The sequence below is a fragment of the Panthera pardus genome, unplaced genomic scaffold, assembly GCF_024362965.1.
Source record: "Panthera pardus isolate Hobbes unplaced genomic scaffold, ASM2436296v1 HiC_scaffold_12, whole genome shotgun sequence".
NCBI lineage: Eukaryota > Metazoa > Chordata > Mammalia > Carnivora > Felidae > Panthera > Panthera pardus.
This window is the reverse complement of record NW_026526677.1, coordinates 32,759,528-32,778,062: the sequence shown is the minus strand read 5'-3', so window position 1 is coordinate 32,778,062 and position 18,535 is coordinate 32,759,528. Positions and strand designations below refer to the sequence as shown.

General features: G+C 35.8%; 2 protein-coding genes across 10 annotated transcripts in view; one reads left to right on the top strand and one right to left on the bottom strand.

Annotated features, from left to right (window-relative positions):
• The window catches only part of KIF18A (kinesin family member 18A), a 76,951-nt gene extending 58,869 nt beyond the window's left edge, over positions 1 to 18,082 (bottom strand). Inside the window, exons 1-8 of one of the 2 annotated variants that reach the window (XM_019456579.2) lie at positions 17,953 to 18,082; positions 17,321 to 17,433; positions 11,546 to 11,915; positions 9,052 to 9,209; positions 5,858 to 5,962; positions 5,021 to 5,131; positions 2,683 to 2,880; positions 196 to 372 (exon numbers count right to left, since the gene is read on the bottom strand). In XM_019456579.2, the coding sequence (XP_019312124.1) occupies positions 196 to 372; positions 2,683 to 2,880; positions 5,021 to 5,131; positions 5,858 to 5,962; positions 9,052 to 9,209; positions 11,546 to 11,870 (1,074 nt within the window). In that variant the 5' untranslated portion in view covers positions 11,871 to 11,915; positions 17,321 to 17,433; positions 17,953 to 18,082. The remainder of the gene's footprint in view (positions 1 to 195; positions 373 to 2,682; positions 2,881 to 5,020; positions 5,132 to 5,857; positions 5,963 to 9,051; positions 9,210 to 11,545; positions 11,916 to 17,320; positions 17,434 to 17,952) is intronic. The other variant, XM_019456580.2, reaches the window with a different exon arrangement.
• Positions 18,083 to 18,109: 27 nt separating this feature from the next.
• Positions 18,110 to 18,535, top strand: part of METTL15 (methyltransferase like 15) — a 213,553-nt gene continuing 213,127 nt past the window's right edge. For 5 of the 8 annotated variants that reach the window (XM_053899873.1, XM_053899874.1, XM_053899872.1 and 2 more), the window contains exon 1: positions 18,228 to 18,319. The gene's annotated coding sequence lies outside the window, so the exon portion shown is untranslated. Of the gene's footprint in view, positions 18,322 to 18,535 lie in introns of all 8 variants that reach the window. The other 3 variants (XM_019456584.2, XM_053899869.1, XM_053899871.1) reach the window with 3 other exon arrangements.

Here is an 18,535-nt window from a genome sequence, read left to right as displayed (position 1 = left end):
TAATGGTATCTATTATATATGTAATCAAGATGCTTAATGATTTAATTGTCCAAGTAAGTGCTCAATTAACCAAGCCAATAAAGACATTTCTAACCCTGTTTGCTAATTCATTAGTAAAAATACAATATTTTTCAGAGTTATAAAAATAGTATACATCTAATGCCCTTACAACAAAGGCAGAGTAAACACACTTACAGAAGATTTAATGTCCTTTGCACGATTAGCATACTTAAGAGTGTTATATGTGTCATCATAGAACACAGAGGAAGGACTAACAGCAGCTATCATTATAGTTTGACAGTTTCCTCCAAGAGAATCCTTTAACAAGCGAGTGAGCTTACTATTTCTGTAAGGAATATGCTGATTCTTTCTCTGAAAGAACAAAAAAAGAATTCTTATGTCATTTTCCACATTTAAATGCAAACCTGCTATCACTTCACTCTAAGAATTTAAGCACTGCCCAACTTTGCAGAGACTTATGATATAATTGGTGATTGAAATGATGATGATGAATCTTATGGAACTATTGAGTGAATATATAAAACAAATATCCTACCTAAGGATTATATCCCCATCTCAATAAATGTTAGCTAATTAAAAAAAATCAATATTGGTTTATGAGTTGTGATAAGTACACCAGATAAATGTGAAATGTTAACAACTGGGAAAACTGAATGTGGAGTATATTTAAGAAGATCTTTCCATATTATTTTAGCAACTTTCCTCTCTTAAAAAAATAAATGTCCACTAAAAAAAAAATCACCATTAAAAAAAATTAAAATACAAAAGTATTACATGCCCTATACAAATATAATAAGAATTTTGTATGGCATACAGCTATTTCTCTCATTAAATAATTAGCTAACATGGACATAAAGTAAATTAAAATTATAATTTTACAGAGACTTCATCTGAAAGGACAACAGAGTTCTAAGAGAACTTAATACTTCTAGGTTCCCCTTTACTTAAAAGATACAGTTCTGATTTTAAAGTAAAAATCAAAATTCCAAAAAGCACATTTTCTATACAAAAACAAAACATTATAATGTTGAGCTAAAAGCAATCTTATGCTATCTAGTGTAGATCTTTCATATTATACAAAAGACTAATGGAAGCTAAACCAAAAGTGAAATGGCTTGCTTCGGGTCATGTGCCTGATAATTCAGAGCTAGAAATGCACCCGAGGTGCCCCAGTTCCCAGTAGTACTGTGCTTTCCACTATAGCAGTGTTTCCCAAATAGTGTGGAATGTATATTACTGGTGTTAACTTGAAATGATTTTACATGTACAAGTCCATACGTTAAACATGGACTCATAAATGACTCAATAGTTGAGAGTCAATTATTAAAAATTTAGACAGTATGGAAAAAATGCTATAAATGGCTTAAGTTCAGAAAATCAGTCTCTTTATCATGCTATTTACATGTTTGACATTTTAACTTAGAATATAAAAGACATATTGCCTTTGTAATCTTTATGTGATTTCAGGAACTTGCCTTTTTTAAAAACACTTCCCAAATCATTTTAATTTTATTAAATCAAAATACAACATTTTCCTAGCATTCATTGACCTGTATTTTCCTAAATATAATTTCTTAAATCTTGAACCTGGCTTGAACTTGATTAAAAAAAAAGTCATTTTTACCAATACAGAAATTGTTAAATATGCTGTATTCTAGTAAGCACTCCAGCATATAGACGTAAAATATTTTTAAATGCCTCAAAGACATCTAATAATAAACATGACCTTATTAGGTGATTTGATTATACTTTATATCTTAAGCCCTTCTTCCTAAGAAAAATTAAAACTCTAACATTTAACCCAATCTTACAGTATATAAAATACAAACCAGAACAAAATTTAGCTTTTCTAAATATGGTTTTCATATTCATCCCAATTCACTTATCATGCTTGCTGTGTAGTGATCATTAAGTGATCATTTTATTTTTTTAAATGTTTATTTGAGAGAGAGTGAAAGGGTACATGAGCAGGGGAGGGACAGACAGGGAGAGAGAGAATACCAAGCAGGCTCCATGCCATCAGCACAGAGCCTGACACGTGGCTTGATCTCACGACCCATGAGATTATAACCTGACCCAAAATCAAGAATAAGAAACTCAACCAAATGAGCCACCCAGGTACCCCTAAATGGTGATTTTAATAATCAGGTAGAAAATAGGTGATGAGAAAGTACGATAAAATACTGACTATGAATATAATAGTCAATCGTTTTCTTTCAACAAATTCTGATTCTAAAACTAGAAATTAAAACGAAACAAAATATAGCTTTATTTGATATACTAGGCTTTCTGTGATCTTTGCCCTATATACAAATGACATTTGATTTATAATAGACCATTAAAACAAAATTATTTTGGGGCGTCTGGGTGGCTCAGTCGGTTAAGCGGCCGACTTTGGCTCAGGTCATGATCTCGCGGTCCGTGAGTTCGAGCCCCGCGTTGGGCTCTGTGCTGACAGCTCAGAGCCTGGAGCCTGTTTCAGATTCTGTGTCTCCCTCTCTCTGACCCTCCCCTGTTCATGCTCTGTCTCTCCCTGTCTCAAAAACAAATAAAACGTTAAAAAAAAAATTAAAAAAAAATTATTTTAAGTAGTATCTTTCTAGGAATCATACATATTTCATCATTTCAATATATTTAAATAAGTAAACATATGGCACCTACCTTTGTATCTGCTAAGGCATTGATAACATTCCCAAGAGCTAAGAGTGACCGATTAATATTTGTGCCTTCTATAAATCGGGTCCCTTTAGCACTGGTAGTACTGGCTCGCTCAGACCCTGCCAGATCAATGAGTGACATCTTGGCAATTCGTACATTTTGACTGATACTTGCTGTTCTGTCTTGTTGTCGCAAATAAATCTTTTTGAAATTACAGGAGAATAGGAAAAATGAGGATAAGATTTAACAAAATTAAAAGAGAAATGTGCACTTTATTTTTAAAAGAGCATGAAATCAAAATTATTTTCATTTCAAAAACATACTGAAGAAAGTATAATATTCTGACTGGCTGATATGTAAGAATACCAGAATTATGGAAGTTGAAAAAAACCTCAAGAGTGAGATTTCCCGTTGTGTACCAGAGGGCAAATGACTGTTGGCATGACAGAAGCTCAAAACAACTACCATTTGTGTTCTGGTAACCCTTGAACCAGAACATAGACTTACCAGTGGTGGTGGTAGGGAACAGGTACTCTAGAAATAATACTCTTTTTTTTTTTCTTTTTTAAATTTTACTTTATTTTTTATTTTTTAAAATTTACATCCAAATTAGTTAGTATATAGTGAAGCAATGATTTCAGGAGTAGATTCCTTAATGTCCCTTAGCCATTTAGCCCATCCCCCCTCCCACAACCCCTCCAGCAACCCTCAGGTTGTTCTCCATATTTATGAGTCTCTTTTGTTTTGTCCCCCTCCCTGTTTTTATATTATTTTTGTTTCCCTTCCCTTATGTTCATCTGTTTTGTCTTTTAAAGTCCTCATATGAATGAAGTCATATGATTTTTGTCTTTCTCTGACTGACTAATTTCACTTAGCCTAATACCCTCTAGTTCCATCCATGTAGTTGCAAATGGCAGGATTTCATTCTTTTTGATTGCCAAGTAATACTCCATTGTATATATATATATACCACATCTTCTTTATCCATTCATCCATCTATGGACATTTGGGCTCTTTCCATACTTTGGCTATTGTTGATAGTGTTGCTATAAACATGGGGGTGCACATGTCCCTTCAAAAGAGCACACTTGTATCCCTTGGATAAATGCCTAGGAGTGCAATTGCTGGGTGGTAGGGTAGTTCTATTTTTAGTTTTTTGAGAAACCTCCATACTGCCTTCCAGAGTGGCTGCACCAGCTTGCATTCCCATAGAAATAATATTCTTAACAGAACCAAAGGCAGTGGTCAGAATGCTTTGCCTTTGTCCGGGGACTTTTCCTAAAGGAAAGGTGAATTTGATGTCGGCCTAAATTGGAGAGTAAATGTATTCTAATTCCCAAAATTGTTGTATGTTGTTATAGTTAAGAAAATATCCCATATAAAAAAAAATAGTAAAATGTACTTGTCATGTTCAGCTCGTTGGCATACAGCATCATTTATTGAGCCAATTTAGGTTACTTTATAGTTTAACTGAAATAAGCTAAGTGGCAAACTTAAAAAGATGGAGAAGATTAGCTATTATTCCATTATAAAACTCTTTGCTAATATTCTTATGAAGCAGGGTCTAAGACATTTGGGGGAAATTTCAGTGTCACAGATAAACATTTCTCTCATGACCACTGATAAATGAAGAGTCATTGGAAAGAACAGAAAAGATTAATAAAATTTTATGGACTAGAGACTTTCTGAATGACTTGACTGCTTCCGATATGAATTCTTTCAACTATGTCAATTTCTTTTATAAGATGTGCTCCAATAATATAATCTGGAATGAAGCTATAAAATAATTTGTATTTTAACAGGACCAGAAGCTACAAAAAATAATATATATTAACCTATGCTTTAACTCTTTCTAGAATTGTATTCCTAAAAAGAACTGTAACAATGCAATTGATGTCCTTCAGGAATGCAACTACTCACACAGTCCCTATGGTGAAATCTTTAGAAAGTGAATCAGTATCTCCCCAACTTATTGGTTCTGTAAATCTAGATCTATAAAGAGAAAGTTTGCTCTGAATATAAGGTTATCTTTAGAAAAGACTAAATATTTTTGCTAACTTAAAAAAAGAAAAACAACTAACTCAAGGAAAAAACCCTCTAACACTACTACCTTACTATCCTGTATCTTCACACATGTAAAACTTTATACTTCCGATTTACATCATCTCAATTCTGAATATTCTTGATAAAATCTTTTCAAAGCTGTAGAGTTAAGGAAATACTGAGTAAGGAGTCCACAGATGAAGGGATTTTCTTTGTATATGTGAAAACTACCACACATGAATTTGGCTTTGTTCATTTTAAATTGAATTTTAAGAGCAATAGTCTAATGGCCTGTTACCTGGAAAACAGCATGAGAACGAGAAGATGTGGCATTCATGTCAGTGGGATGCTGTGTCCTGTTTCTGTTTCCATTATCCAACAACTGTAAAATTTCCTCTGAGGATTTGGGCTAGAAAAGTTTAAGTGAAAGAAAAATATACAAATTAGCCATCTATCTTTAAAATTTTTAATAAACTTTCAACAAGAAAAAAGACTTTTAAAGATAAAAGGTAAAAAACGTTTTCTATAAATTGAATCCCATTAAATATTCCCCACCCCTCCCCTCCAGGGAATTGAAAATCTATGTGTAACTTATGATTTCCCCAAAGCTTTACTAATAATGTGCTGTTGACTTGAAGTCTTTCTGATAGTAGGAACAGGTGATTAATACATATTTTGCATGTTACATGTATTATACACTGTATTCTTACCATAAATGAAAAAAGGGAATGTTATTAAGAGAATCATAAGGAAGAAAAAAATACATTTGCAGTACTGTACTGTGTTTATAAGAAAAAAATCTGCATATAAGAGTACGCGTTCAGCTCAAACCCATGTTGTTCAAGGGTCAACTATACTTTGGTGTTCTATGAGAAATAAAAGATAAAATCTTTTCTTTCTGTGGAGGTAAAATATAAATGTATTACGCAGAACACATGGTATTAAATTTTCAAGTAGATTTTTAAAAGAAAAGGTCATTCAATTATTTCAAAGGGAAACAATACTAAAGATATACTCTGATTATTTTAACTCTGCACTTCATTATTTTTCTATCTTGAACACAATGGAAAAAAAGTAAACGGCTAAATAATCACACTTGCTATTAGCATAAGGAAAAAGAAATTTATAAACATACCTGATGTAACGTCAACCCCTGAACAACTACCCCTTTTTGGGCGTCTTCCCGAACGGCAAGTGGTCCTGAATTTACTAAGAGGTCACGAATCTGTTCATTATATACCTTAAGGGGGGAAAAAAACCCAAAAACAACTGCTTTAGCACTGATGTTGAAATAATAGTGATAACATCACATATGCTACTGATTTAATGTTGTATTAGAATTACATCTTAAAGGTAAGCATCAACTCATTTTCATTCATCTCACCCATTCTACCTCTTGTTGCCATTAATTTTCTATCGTCTGAGAAAACAGAAGTTTTATTACCTAGGTTTGCAACTGAAATTTAGAGGTGAGTCATTATATTCTTACTCTATAATTCCTAGTTTGATAACTACAGTGAAACAAATAAGATAGCTGGATGTGTCTTTTCCTATTTTCTGGAAATATATGGGACATAAGGTCTTGGGAGAGTCTAGTAAGTTATATGGAGATGCCATGGTTCTTACTGAAGATATATGTTATTTTATTATGCCCCAACAGTCAAAACTTTTTAAATTTTAGAGCTTAAAAGTTAAAGAAAACCCATACTCAGGGATATATTTCATTTATCTTTTAATTGCATTAAGTTTAATATGCAATTCTTAATAATAAATTCCATAATAGGACCCCCCCCCCCCCCCCCCCACCACACACACACACACACACCCTTCATTCGAATGATGAGGGGAACTGAGGCCCTAGAAGGTTAAGTGATTTGTCCATGGTCACAAAAGTAATAGCAGAGTGGTGCCAAATAGCTTTACCCTACTGCATGGCATTGAATACACATCTGTATTTTATGTCTCTGGCAATATATATATTTTTTAGTAATTTTGTAAGCAAGGCATAAAAATGGTACTATTGATTTTATGAATTTATCAAAGTTACTGAATTTTCTACTTGCCAAACAAATCACAACTACAACTAGTGATAAAACTTAAACACTTACACACACACACCCCCCCCCCCCCACACACACACAGAATTAAGGCTTTAAGAAATATTTTAAGTTATTTCCATGTTCTAATAAATAGCCAATAGTGATACTTCATTTCTCGTAAGATTTTCTACAATGAATGATAACCATTTTTAAATGTAATAAAAAAAATTTTTTTTTAACGTTTATTTATTTTTGAGACAGAGAGAGACAGAGCATGAATGGGGAGGGTCAGAGAGAGAGGGAGACACAGAATCCGAAGCAGGCTCCAGGCTCTGAGCTGTGAGCACAGAGCCCGACATGGGGCTCGAACCCACGAGCGGTGAGATCATGGCCTGAGCCGAAGTAGGATGCTTAACCGACTGAGCCACCCAGGTGCCCCAAAATGTAATAAATTCTTAAAAGTAGTAAAATCGAAAGAGATAATTTTTGTTGGTTGTTATTTTTCTGATAAGCAGCAGTCACTTTTCAAACGCTTCCCCTTACCCATTTCAATCACACAAAATACACAATTAGAACAATCATTCTCAAGCCAGTCTACACATCAGAATCACCTGGGAACTTTTAAAAAACCTAAGATGCCTCAACCACAATCCAGACCTATTAAATTAAAATGTCCAGGGGGTGATACCTAGGTATGTCTATTTTTAAAAAGCTCCATAGCCAACTCGGGTGCAGAGCCTGAGTGAAAAACCACTAGATTAGACATTGCCTTCCTTACCATTAATAAAATGAAGGCAGATTAAAAGAAAAACCAATTAAAAACATTATAAAAATAACCAAACTTTAGAATTCCCCCAGTTACAAAAGGATCTAAGGAAGAAATAATGAATACTGCTATGCTCTTTCCCCAATTAAGTTCAAAGCAATTTTTTCAACACTTACTTATAGACAATGAGTTTTTTCAGCAACTTACATATCTTAATCAATTTTTGAAATGTGAAGAAACTTTCTCAGTAGGAACCAAACTACAAGATGTCAATAAGAGAGCTGTAACCAGTAGAAATGTTCTCTCCGATACCACAAACGAATAGGCAGTAAAATCACGGATTTGTTTCTGCACTGGCATCAGAAACACTATCTGAACACAAAGTTAAGAGTGTCTACCACCTAGTTATGATTTGTTGAATGTCAGCTACTACTAAGAAAGCAGAAGTCCTCAAAGAATGATGGCGTATGTCAAAGGACACAAGAGAAACATGAAGGAGACTTGACTGGTCAAATCTAGCATAATTTGAGCTTTATAAATAATTATGGAAAAGGTTTATAAGCTCTTAAATAATAATAAGAAACCATGAGTCCACACTGATATAATAAAGAAAAGGAAAAGCTCTTTCCGTATAGGAGAAAGTGAGGAATGACTATAGATGAAATTATGGAATTTAAGTATCACTATCATCTACCATCATAATAACTGATTCAGGCATGAATCATCAGTGGATGCCAATAGTAATAGATGAAAGTTTGAGGAGTAAGAGGATAAAGGGTAAAGTAATATCTTTATAGGGCAGAAATTTTGCCTACATCAACATAATGAAATGGATCAAAGTTAACCAAACCAGTAATGGGACTAACTAACCACGTAAGTTATGATACCATAAGAACTCAACATTACTTCTACGGTGTTCTTGCCAGTTTACAACCTGAATCCAATTGCTGACTAACACAAATTAGAGGTTTTATGACAGTGACATAAGACAGAGAAAAAAAATCCAAATTAAAACTAAAGAGATATGACAATTGCATGCAACTTATGATCTTAGATTTCCTTTTTCAAAAAGGGCAACATTGGAATAATTGGCAAAATCTCATTAAGATTTATAGATTAGGTAATGGTGTTCTATCACTGTTAATTTCCTCTTTTTGATAACTATTCAGTGGTTATTCTTGTTTTTACAAGTTTGTAACTTAAACAGATTAGAAAAAAGAGGAAGACACACACATACCAAGGGAAAAAACAAAGGTAGTAAAGGTAGTAAAATATGGGGGATCTGGGTGAAGGGTATCTGGAAGGACTTTGTGCTAATCATGCTACTCAGAAATTAGGCCAAAATAACATACTCAGCAGAAAGAGATAAAGATGCATAACAAATACCTAAGAGCAGGAATTTCAATGATTTTATACATTCATAAGAAAATTCCTATATGATAAAATAGTTTGAATAGGCCATGGAACGTCTTAAAGATTTTGTAATACCATTGATTCATCTAAAGAATGATATTGTCAACTCACCTCCAGATAAGAAACTGCGGTACTACATACTTTCTCTTCTTTAATCTCCTCCATAGATTTGTAAAGGTCTAACATCGTTAGATACATCACTCCAGGTTCAGCAGCTGATCCTAGCATCGTGTGGGTCTTCCCAGCTCCAGTGGCACCATATGCAAGTACTAAGTTTTTATAAAAGGGGATCAAAGCTCTTTATTATGACACACAACATTACTCTATCCACTGTCCAGTGGAGAGTTCAATCTGTATATCCTGAACATAACCTTAAACTCATTAGATCCTAAATTAACTTCTAGGCTTATCCTAAAACCTAGGAATTTTAGCACAAATCTGCTCTTAACTCCTGTATTCTTTATTCTGGTTAATGGTACCACTGCTCTCCCCCCCCCCCCCCCCCCCCACCCCAGCTCATCTGCTCCCTTTCCTCTACAGCACTCTTAAAACCTTTAATCAGTTATCAGTATCCCTACCTAGTCTCAATCTTCTTTAATTCATCTCTTAGAATTTTGTACAGTTATTTTTATGAAAACAAAATCGAATATGTTAAATCTCCTTAATTGTTCCACAGTCCTATATGAGAAAGTAGAAATTCCTCCACTTGGAATATTAATATTATTAAGCCCTCTCTCTATCCTATTCCTTCCTTGCTGTGGTCTAGGCATATTAGATTGTGCGACGTTCTCTGCATGTGCTGCTCCTTATCTACTCCACTGCCTTTCCATTGAAGAGTTCCTCCAGTTAATCCAGCTGGAACACTTACACCTGTTCTAAATATTCAGCACACATGTCACTTTTCCATGTCACAGGCAGATATGTGTACTCCCTCATTTGAGTTCTCAGTGTATGCTGCACATCCTTCTATTCTAGCCTGTATCACCCTGTATTTCCAACTGTGAGCTCTAAGTCTGAAACTGTGTATCCTTCACAAATCGCGAATCAGCTGAAACAAAGCAGATATCCACTGCAAGTTTGCTGAATAAATGAATTCCAATAGAAGCCATTTATAAAATTCCTTTTTAAAATTTGCTTTAGGGGCGTCTGGGTGGCTCAGTCAGTTGAGTGACCGACTTCGGCTCAGGTCATGATCTCACGGTTTGTGAGTTCGAGCCCTGCGTTGGGCTCTGTGCTGATGGCTCGGAGCCTGGAGCCTGCTTTGGATTCTGTGTCTCCCTCTCTTTCTGCCCCTCCCCCACTCATGCTCTGTCTCTCTCTGTCTCAGAAATAAATAAACATTAAAAAAAAATTAAAAAAAATAAAATTTGTTTTAGGCAAATTACTTTGTTTTCACAATTCTCTCTAGCATAACATAAAAGTGATGTTTGAAGAACAAAAAACAAAAAGCTACTCTGAATTACAAATGGCAATTCCTGACATAATAATCAATTAAGACAATTAAGTCCTCATATTATTACTGGTAAGAATATTTTTATAAGTTAAATTTCCCTGCTAAACCAAATATTAACAAACTACTAAAATACTTTTCAACAGAATTAATTGAACTGACACATGTTTCATTTTGTTCTATATTATGTAAGCTAGTGGTAAACTGACAAGTCTTAAGACAGTTGGATCATAGTGTAAAAGTCAAGATTCACAGAGATTCACTATTTGCTTGGTGGAGACTTTTTCATTTGGAGTCAAGAAAAATTTTAAAAATCTCTAGAGACAATATGGAGTTTCATGAATGAGGAAAATATACACTTAAAAATGAGAATAACAGCAGTTCTAATCAATAAACCACATTCTATTCTTATTTGACCAAGACGGTAAGTCTTCTGTAATAAAACTGAATGAGTCAGAGACAGTGAAACATGTTACAGTTTTGGGGTATCTTAAAGAAAATGTCATAAATGGTGGTAATTACAAAAATAAGATATAAATAATAGTGTTAAGGGCCTTTGAAACACTGAATTAACTGGCCTTTTGGATCTCTCTCTAGGAAATGAACATGGCTGTTTTGAAAGGCAAATTAGAGATCTATCCAGAACACTAGATATGCTTTGTGGGCTGAAGATATGCTGAAATAGCACATGGTACTCAATTAACATGGTCTTTTAACATTTTTATTTCAAGGTACTATAAATGAAATGTCCAACTATTCCCCAGGGATAGATCGTTGTATAGGTAAGCGGAGAGAATACTAATGAATTAAATTGTGAGAAATCTGGCATCAATTACAAGATATGTGTGGTTTAATAACATAGGAAACTGAGAAGATGACTGCCTAAAGGGACCATAGCAAGGCTCTAGAAGAGAGAGTTTCAAGATATGTTATATGTGATAATTGAATTTCAGTATATGTGCTGCCGAAGTGAGCACGTGATAATTGAATTTCAAAGGAAGTCTACATTTATAGCGAAATACTACTGAACTTAATAATTTTTAGCAAAAAGCACCTTAAAATTGATTATATTTAGAAGAATGGGCCAAGCTGATGTACATTCTAATGTAAAACTGAAATCAGGTGGAAAAATTAAACTCTAACTGAAATAATTACCTGTGCAATTATATCCATTCAAAAAACTACGAAGAATTGGCTTAGTAGTGTGTTCAAAAACTTCCAATTGAGTTGAAGTTTCATCAAAAACAGCATCAAATACAAATTTGAGATCCTTATTTTGTCTCTTTGTAATATCTCGATTTGCAGTTTTCTTTCCATGGAAAAAACTGATTTCTTCTTGTTTGGGATCAAAAACTAGGATATGCTTATCCACAACATGGACCACTTTATGGAATCCAGCTGCCTTTTCTTTTGTATTTTCAGGACGCACACGAACAACTACTTTCATGTGGTGACACAGGTCTTCCTCGGTGACAGACATTATTGACTATCTTGCTTCTGTTTATGTGAAAGCCTGAATATTTCTCTGTAATTAAAAAGGAAAATAAAGTATTAATATTAATTCTATTATAATATGACTGGAATGTAGTAGTCACTAAAAAAACTATGAATAATTCTATTCTACTCACCTGGTAAATGTTACTGGAAATATGTACATTTAAAAAATACAATGTATATTTCACTCCTTGGTTCAAAACCTTCCAGTCGTTCTTTATTTTATTCAGAGTACATGTTTAAGTTCTCTAAATGGTCTCAATTTCCCATTTTATTGATCTTCCCTTTGTTCCCTCCATTCCAGCTAACACACCAGGCACCCCAATAAGGTCTTTCCACTAGCCATTCTATTACAAAATGCTTCCCTCAATATCTGCATGACTAAGTCCCTCGCTTCTTTCAAGTCCTTGCTCAAATGTTGCCCTCCTCACGACTTATTAAAACTATCAAACCAATTCCTAATTACTCTTATACAGCTTTTCCCCCCCAAACACTTACCATCTCCAAATAGTATATATTTTTTACCTATTTATTGTATTTGTTGTTTATTTTCTCTCTTCCAGGTAAACTATGCACTCTTTAAAGGCATGCATTTTTTTAAATCTGTTTTGATTACTGATAACGTTCCAAGAGCCTAAAACGGTGCCTGACACATGGTAGACTGTATAACTATTTGATGAATAAATATGTTAGAAAATCTAAAATGTTTTAAATTTTTTTTCTTAGTTTTAACTTTTAGATTCTAGATTATTTTCTGGATAATTGAGGTTTCCAAATTATTGATCTTTGTTAGTTTATCTTCACTTTTACTATTTAATTTTATGTGAGACAGTCTAGCCAAAATTTTTTGAAGTTTATCTATTTTGAGAGAGAGAGAGTGCGCACATGCAAGCACATAAGCAGGGGAGGAGCAGAAAGAGAGGGAGAGAGAGAATCCTAAGCAGGTGCCATGCTCAGCGCAGAGCTCAACATGGGGCTCAACCTCATGAACCATGAGATCGGGACCTGAACCGAGATCAAGAGTCGGATGCTTAACCGACTAAGCCTCCCAGGTGCTCCAATCAGACAATTTTTAAACCTACCATCACTGACGTACAGTAGACTTATAGAATTACAGAGCAGATTAGGATCTCTGAACACGTCATCGTGTATATGCCATCTTTATCACCTTCATGCCTGGGCTAACTAATTGAGGCATCCTTGTAACTATTTTTAAACACAGGGGTTTGTGAAGATACAGGTAGAGAAGAGTCTGGATGTATCAATTTCCACTGCCAACAGGCTTGCAGCCAAGATCACTTTTATTAAAAATAGTTCAAAAGCCAAGACTTTCCCTTCATTACCATGATGATTCTGAGAGATCTTTTCCTGTCCATTCCCATAACCCAAACTAAAATAGTGCTGAAGTTCTTATGAAAGCCAAAGCTTGGTTTTTGGGCAGCCTAGCTGTGGTTGTATGTGGTTTAACAGTAGTGTTTCAGTCTAAGTGGAAGCCCAGGGTCTGACTTATACTTCAGGCAGAGAGATTTATCAGGGTTTTGTGTGTGTGTCATTTAATTTTTTGTTTTGCGATATAATCTGCTCACTCTGACTACTGCGTAGATAACACACTATAAGGAATAGAGACTAGTTAGAACACTTTAGTAATATAAACAGGAGATGATGCTGTCAACTCAGAAGCAGGTAGCGGTCATATTCTGGATGTATTCTGAAGGTAAAGACAATAGATTTTCCTGATAGATGTGCAGTATGAGAGAAAGTAGGATTCAAGAATAACTCCAAAGTTCTTGGCCTGAGTGTTGGAAGATCTGGAAATCTACAAATGTCAAGGCGGATAGAACCCAAGTTAAAAAAGTACAGTTTGTCCTCAGAGTCCTAATGCTCTTTGAAGCTTTTAATAGTTTTTAGAGCTTCAAGTGACACTAAGATTTTGGGGGAATCTTTAAATGAAGGACAGGATCATCAACTGTGTTAGATACTGCTAATACATAAAGTACACACTAAGAAGTAACCACGAGATTTAGTAACATGGAAGCCGACTAGAAGAAAAGTTCTAGGGGAAGACGGGACAAAAACCTGATGAGAGAAGACTCGGTGAACACAGGTAATAATAATACAAAAGTGAGCCAAGAAATGGTGTGGGGGAGGGGGAAGGTTAGAAGAAAATGTTTTGTTATTTAAAAAATTTTTTCTTTAACATTTATTTATTATTGAGAGACAGAGAGACACAAAGCGTGAGCAAGGGAGGGGTAGAGAGAGAGGGAGACACAGAATCCAAAGTAGGCTCCAGACTCTGAGCTGCCAGCACAGAGCCCGACGCAGGGCTCAAATTCACAAACTGTGAGATCATGACCTGAGCCGAAGTTGGCTGCCCAACTGAGCCAGCCAGATGCCCCAATCCAAGACAGTAACTCACTCATTTAGAATAGAGGCAAACATACAATATATTTCTCTGAAAGAATCAACATATTATAGTAAGTATGACTGGAGTAATAGGCAGTTACAATGAGGATTCTGAGGCATCAAAAAAAAAAATTTTTACATAGTGTACCCAGTTTCTTGTATACAAAATTAGGAAAATGGGAAGATCATCTTTTATATGAATTATTGAGGGTGGTTAAGACACCATGCCATGTTATACTTAACAAGGGTAACATTTAATTTTCTGGGACATTCACTTATATAAAAAAAGCTCATTCCTCTGCTACATTTAATGAAGAGGTGTTAAAATCTAATTCTCTACACCAGCTGCAAGATAATATAAACCAAGTTGAAGAGGCAAATTCTTAACTTACAAGCCACTACTGTTCACCCAAGAAAAAAATATAAACCAAGTAAGTTAGACTCACCCCCAGTTATGTGCAAGTAAATAATAAATTTTATTTAATTCATTGATTGCATGCACTGATGTCTTCTTCAAGAGCGATCAGATCATGTTACGTATCTCATGTCATTCCCCAGTTCCAAACTCTCCAATGACTTCCCAGCATCAGAATAAAATGTAAACTCCTTAGCATGTCTTGTAGGTTCTATATCTGGCCCTGTCTACCTCTTCAACCCCTTCCTTAAATGTTATCCTCCTCCTTGATTACTCTGCTCCAGTCACACTGTCCTAAATGTTCCTAAAATACTCAGTCTTATTCTAACCTCATAAACCTTGCACTTTCCCTTCTTTTCCTGGAAGGCTCTACCTTCAGACACTTGCAAATCTTAATCTCTCAGTTCATTATTCTGGTCTCTGTTCAAATAGCACTACACAGAGGCTTTCCCTAAAGATTCCATTCAAAATAGTGTCACCTTGCCTTTTCCTCTTTAATCTCTTAAGGGCTTTATTTTTCTTCTTAGCATCTAGATTAACTGGAAAATATTATTTGGTTACATATTTACTGCTTGTTTCCTCTTTAGAATATAAGCACTATGAGACTATGGACTTCATTTGTACCCTAGAAACCTGAACAGGGCTTGTTCAATATTTACGACTCAAAACACACTTGTTCAATAGATGAATGAATGAACTAATGCAGCTTTTCAAAATATATGTGCAAAAAAATAAGTGCAGAATAGCAGACTTGGCATGTAACCATTTGAATTTTTAAAAACATACATATTTGTATATGCATGGGCTGTCTCAGGAAGACAACACAAGGAATTGGTAACACCAGTTGCCCCATGGTGGGGAAATATGAAGGTCTGGGTGACAGGCAGGCTTACTTTCTACTGTATATTCTTTTGTAGAATTTGGATTTTAAACAAGACTAGTTATTTTTATTTCAAAAACAAACCAAAGGAGAAAGTACTAAAATTTACCTTAAGCACAATCTTCCATTTAATAACATTGTATTTATGGAATATTTTCTATTGAGCTCTTAGTATACAAATAGAAATTGCTAAGCAACTTACATACTTCTCATTTAATCCCCGTAACAATCTTATAATATAGGTATTATTATCATAGGAAAAATATAATATAGAGAGATTAAGTTAACTGGCTAAAGTTAACTTGGAAGCACAAGACATGAGATTTGAACTCAGACTAACTGGATATGAAGTCAAAGTATTTAAATCACTACTCTTTCAGTTGTAAATATTTAATCTCTAGAAATTTTCTCAGAGAGAATAAAAATATATATTCGCCTATTTTTGATAGAAACCTCAGGGCCTAGCGTAGGAGCTCTTGAATGAATACTGAAATAAAACCAAAAGTGTATGATTTCTTTCTGCTTGTGGGATATCCAACAGCATCTATTCTCAGCAAATATACTATTGAGAACTCTTAAATTAGATCAGTAAAGTGATAACTACTATTAATGAACAATGATTATCATTTGAGCATGTTATGTATGTCAGACATACATATGGTATGGTAAACATTTAATATTCATCATCTTATTCAATCCTTAAAATAATCATATAAGGCATACTCTACAATAGTCTCCATTTTACAAAAACAGAGACTTAATTTAGGACAAGTAATTTTTCCAAGATGACATAGCTAGTAAATGAGAAGCCAGAATGTAGACTCATGTCTAAATCCAAAGCCCATGTCCCTAATGATTACACTCTACTGGAATAACAACAGAACATTTTCAAACAAAGGAACAGAAATGCTGCTCAAATTATCTTGAGTGTGGAGTTATACAGTTATAAATGATTTCTTATATTCAAACTCAAATCTGAATTAGATTCAGGTTCAACAAACATTTTTTAGGAGCAGGAACTATCCTCCACAATATCATTTATAGTCTCTATGCAGCTTACACCTCTCTGGAAAGAACTTTAGTGTTAGAGCCAGTGCTTCTACTAAGTTAAAAACATCAGGGAGGAACAAAAATTTCAAACGGAGTTTAAGGGTGGCACTAATATCTGGGCTATTTTTTCCTCCTAGATTTCATGGAGTTACCATAAAAGTGACTTTATTGTGTACTTTAATTGATTCAGGCTATCAATGGATATTGACAAGATGCACTTTTAAAGTGAAAATTTTATGTACTTCTATATACTTGCTCAGTAACACAAGAGATTAATTACTACCGTTAAAGGCAGATAATCTTTGTTTACTGAAAAAGTCAATTCTTACAATGTAACGGAAACTTATTAACAAGCACTATCTAGTCTTTGGATCTGATATTCTCTAGCACCAAAGTTCATAAATACTTCCCAGAGGGCCTGAATGTAGTGGAATAATACTACCAACTAAACCCTGTAGAATGCTTAACACAGTCTACTCCATAGTTCCTAGTAAATAACCTAAAGTATGTATTATACAAAATTATTCAACTCTGGACAAATAAACTCTTTTCATAAACAGCAGTTAGCCTTGATCTCTAACTGAATGCCTAGTAAGCTGCTAAAAGTCTTGCATAAACTAAGAACAGAGGGTAAAAGGAGTTCTGATTCATTTGCAAAGCACTTTGCCAAGTGGTATCGCTTCCATACCTCATCTGATTCTTGGCAATCCCGTTACACAGTGCTGGCAGGTCTCATCTTGACGCTACAACTGAGACTCAGAGGAGGTTCCCGACTGACCTTTGCCACGTTAACACCAGGACCTTGCAGGACAAAAAGTTTGTAAGTTGGAAAACCAAAATTCCTCATTACATAGTTAAGCTCAGAGTTACATTTACAACTGTATCTTAAACAAAACATTCTGAATTTGGAGTCCGGAAAGAACTTTACACTGTAAGGTGCAAGGCAATTAAAGTGCTCTGCCAGTCTAGGGAAAGAGCCAGGATGCCCTTTAAAACTTCCGACTTTCTCACAATTTAAGGCAGGAGATTTTTGCCCTTCCTGTGGAGCAGTGAAGGGCTCCCGATCAGGTAGAGCCCTGCTCTAGCTGGGACTCGAGTTCCTCTTCCTTTCACTTTCTCCCCGGGGACGCTAACTACCCGCCCCCTACGCCCACCTCCCCTACCCCCCCCACCCCCCCACTCAATCCTTCGGCGTTTGTCAACAAGCCCATCCCGTCTTCTCCTCAGGCGGCCGCAGGAGCCTTCCGTTTCCAGCGAGATAGGCCATCAAAAGAAACGTTCCCGAGACGAGAAGTTTCTCCTCACGTGCCTCTCACTCACCTCTGGTCCACCAAAGGTTACCGCGACACTTCACTTCGATGTCCGCCTCCCCGCGATTCAAACTCGGCAACAAGATTCAAACCCAATCCAGCTTTTCCAGCACCTCGTTTCATTGGCTGCCGACTTCGTGACGCAATCACGTCGGACGTTGCCGTGGCGCGTGGTAGCTTGGCGCCAGTAGTCTCAGCCGCTCGGCTCTGTGGAACCGGCCTTGCTGCGCGTCGCCAGGGCAACGCGCACGGCTGTTTCCGGAGGCGTTGGCCGAGGTGGGCGGGGCTAGACGGCAGCTGCAGGTGGGAGGTAGCCACCTGGGATCCTCAGACCACTTCAAGAGCCGCGGGCGCAGGGCCCGGTCCTTGGGTTCAGGGTGTGAGTGAGACGGGAGCGGGCAGGGGTTGGCTTGTGCCGTCTGCTGGGGGAGAGGCGGAGCCTGTTGGGTGTGGGTTAATGGATTCTGAATGTTTATCTTCTTTTCTCTATTGAGTAGTGAGTCCTCCAAGTCACAGGTCCCATGCTCTGGAAGGTGTAGGGACCTGTTCCTTTCAGCTACTTTCACTTAAACCGAACTGGGGTCAATTCGCCT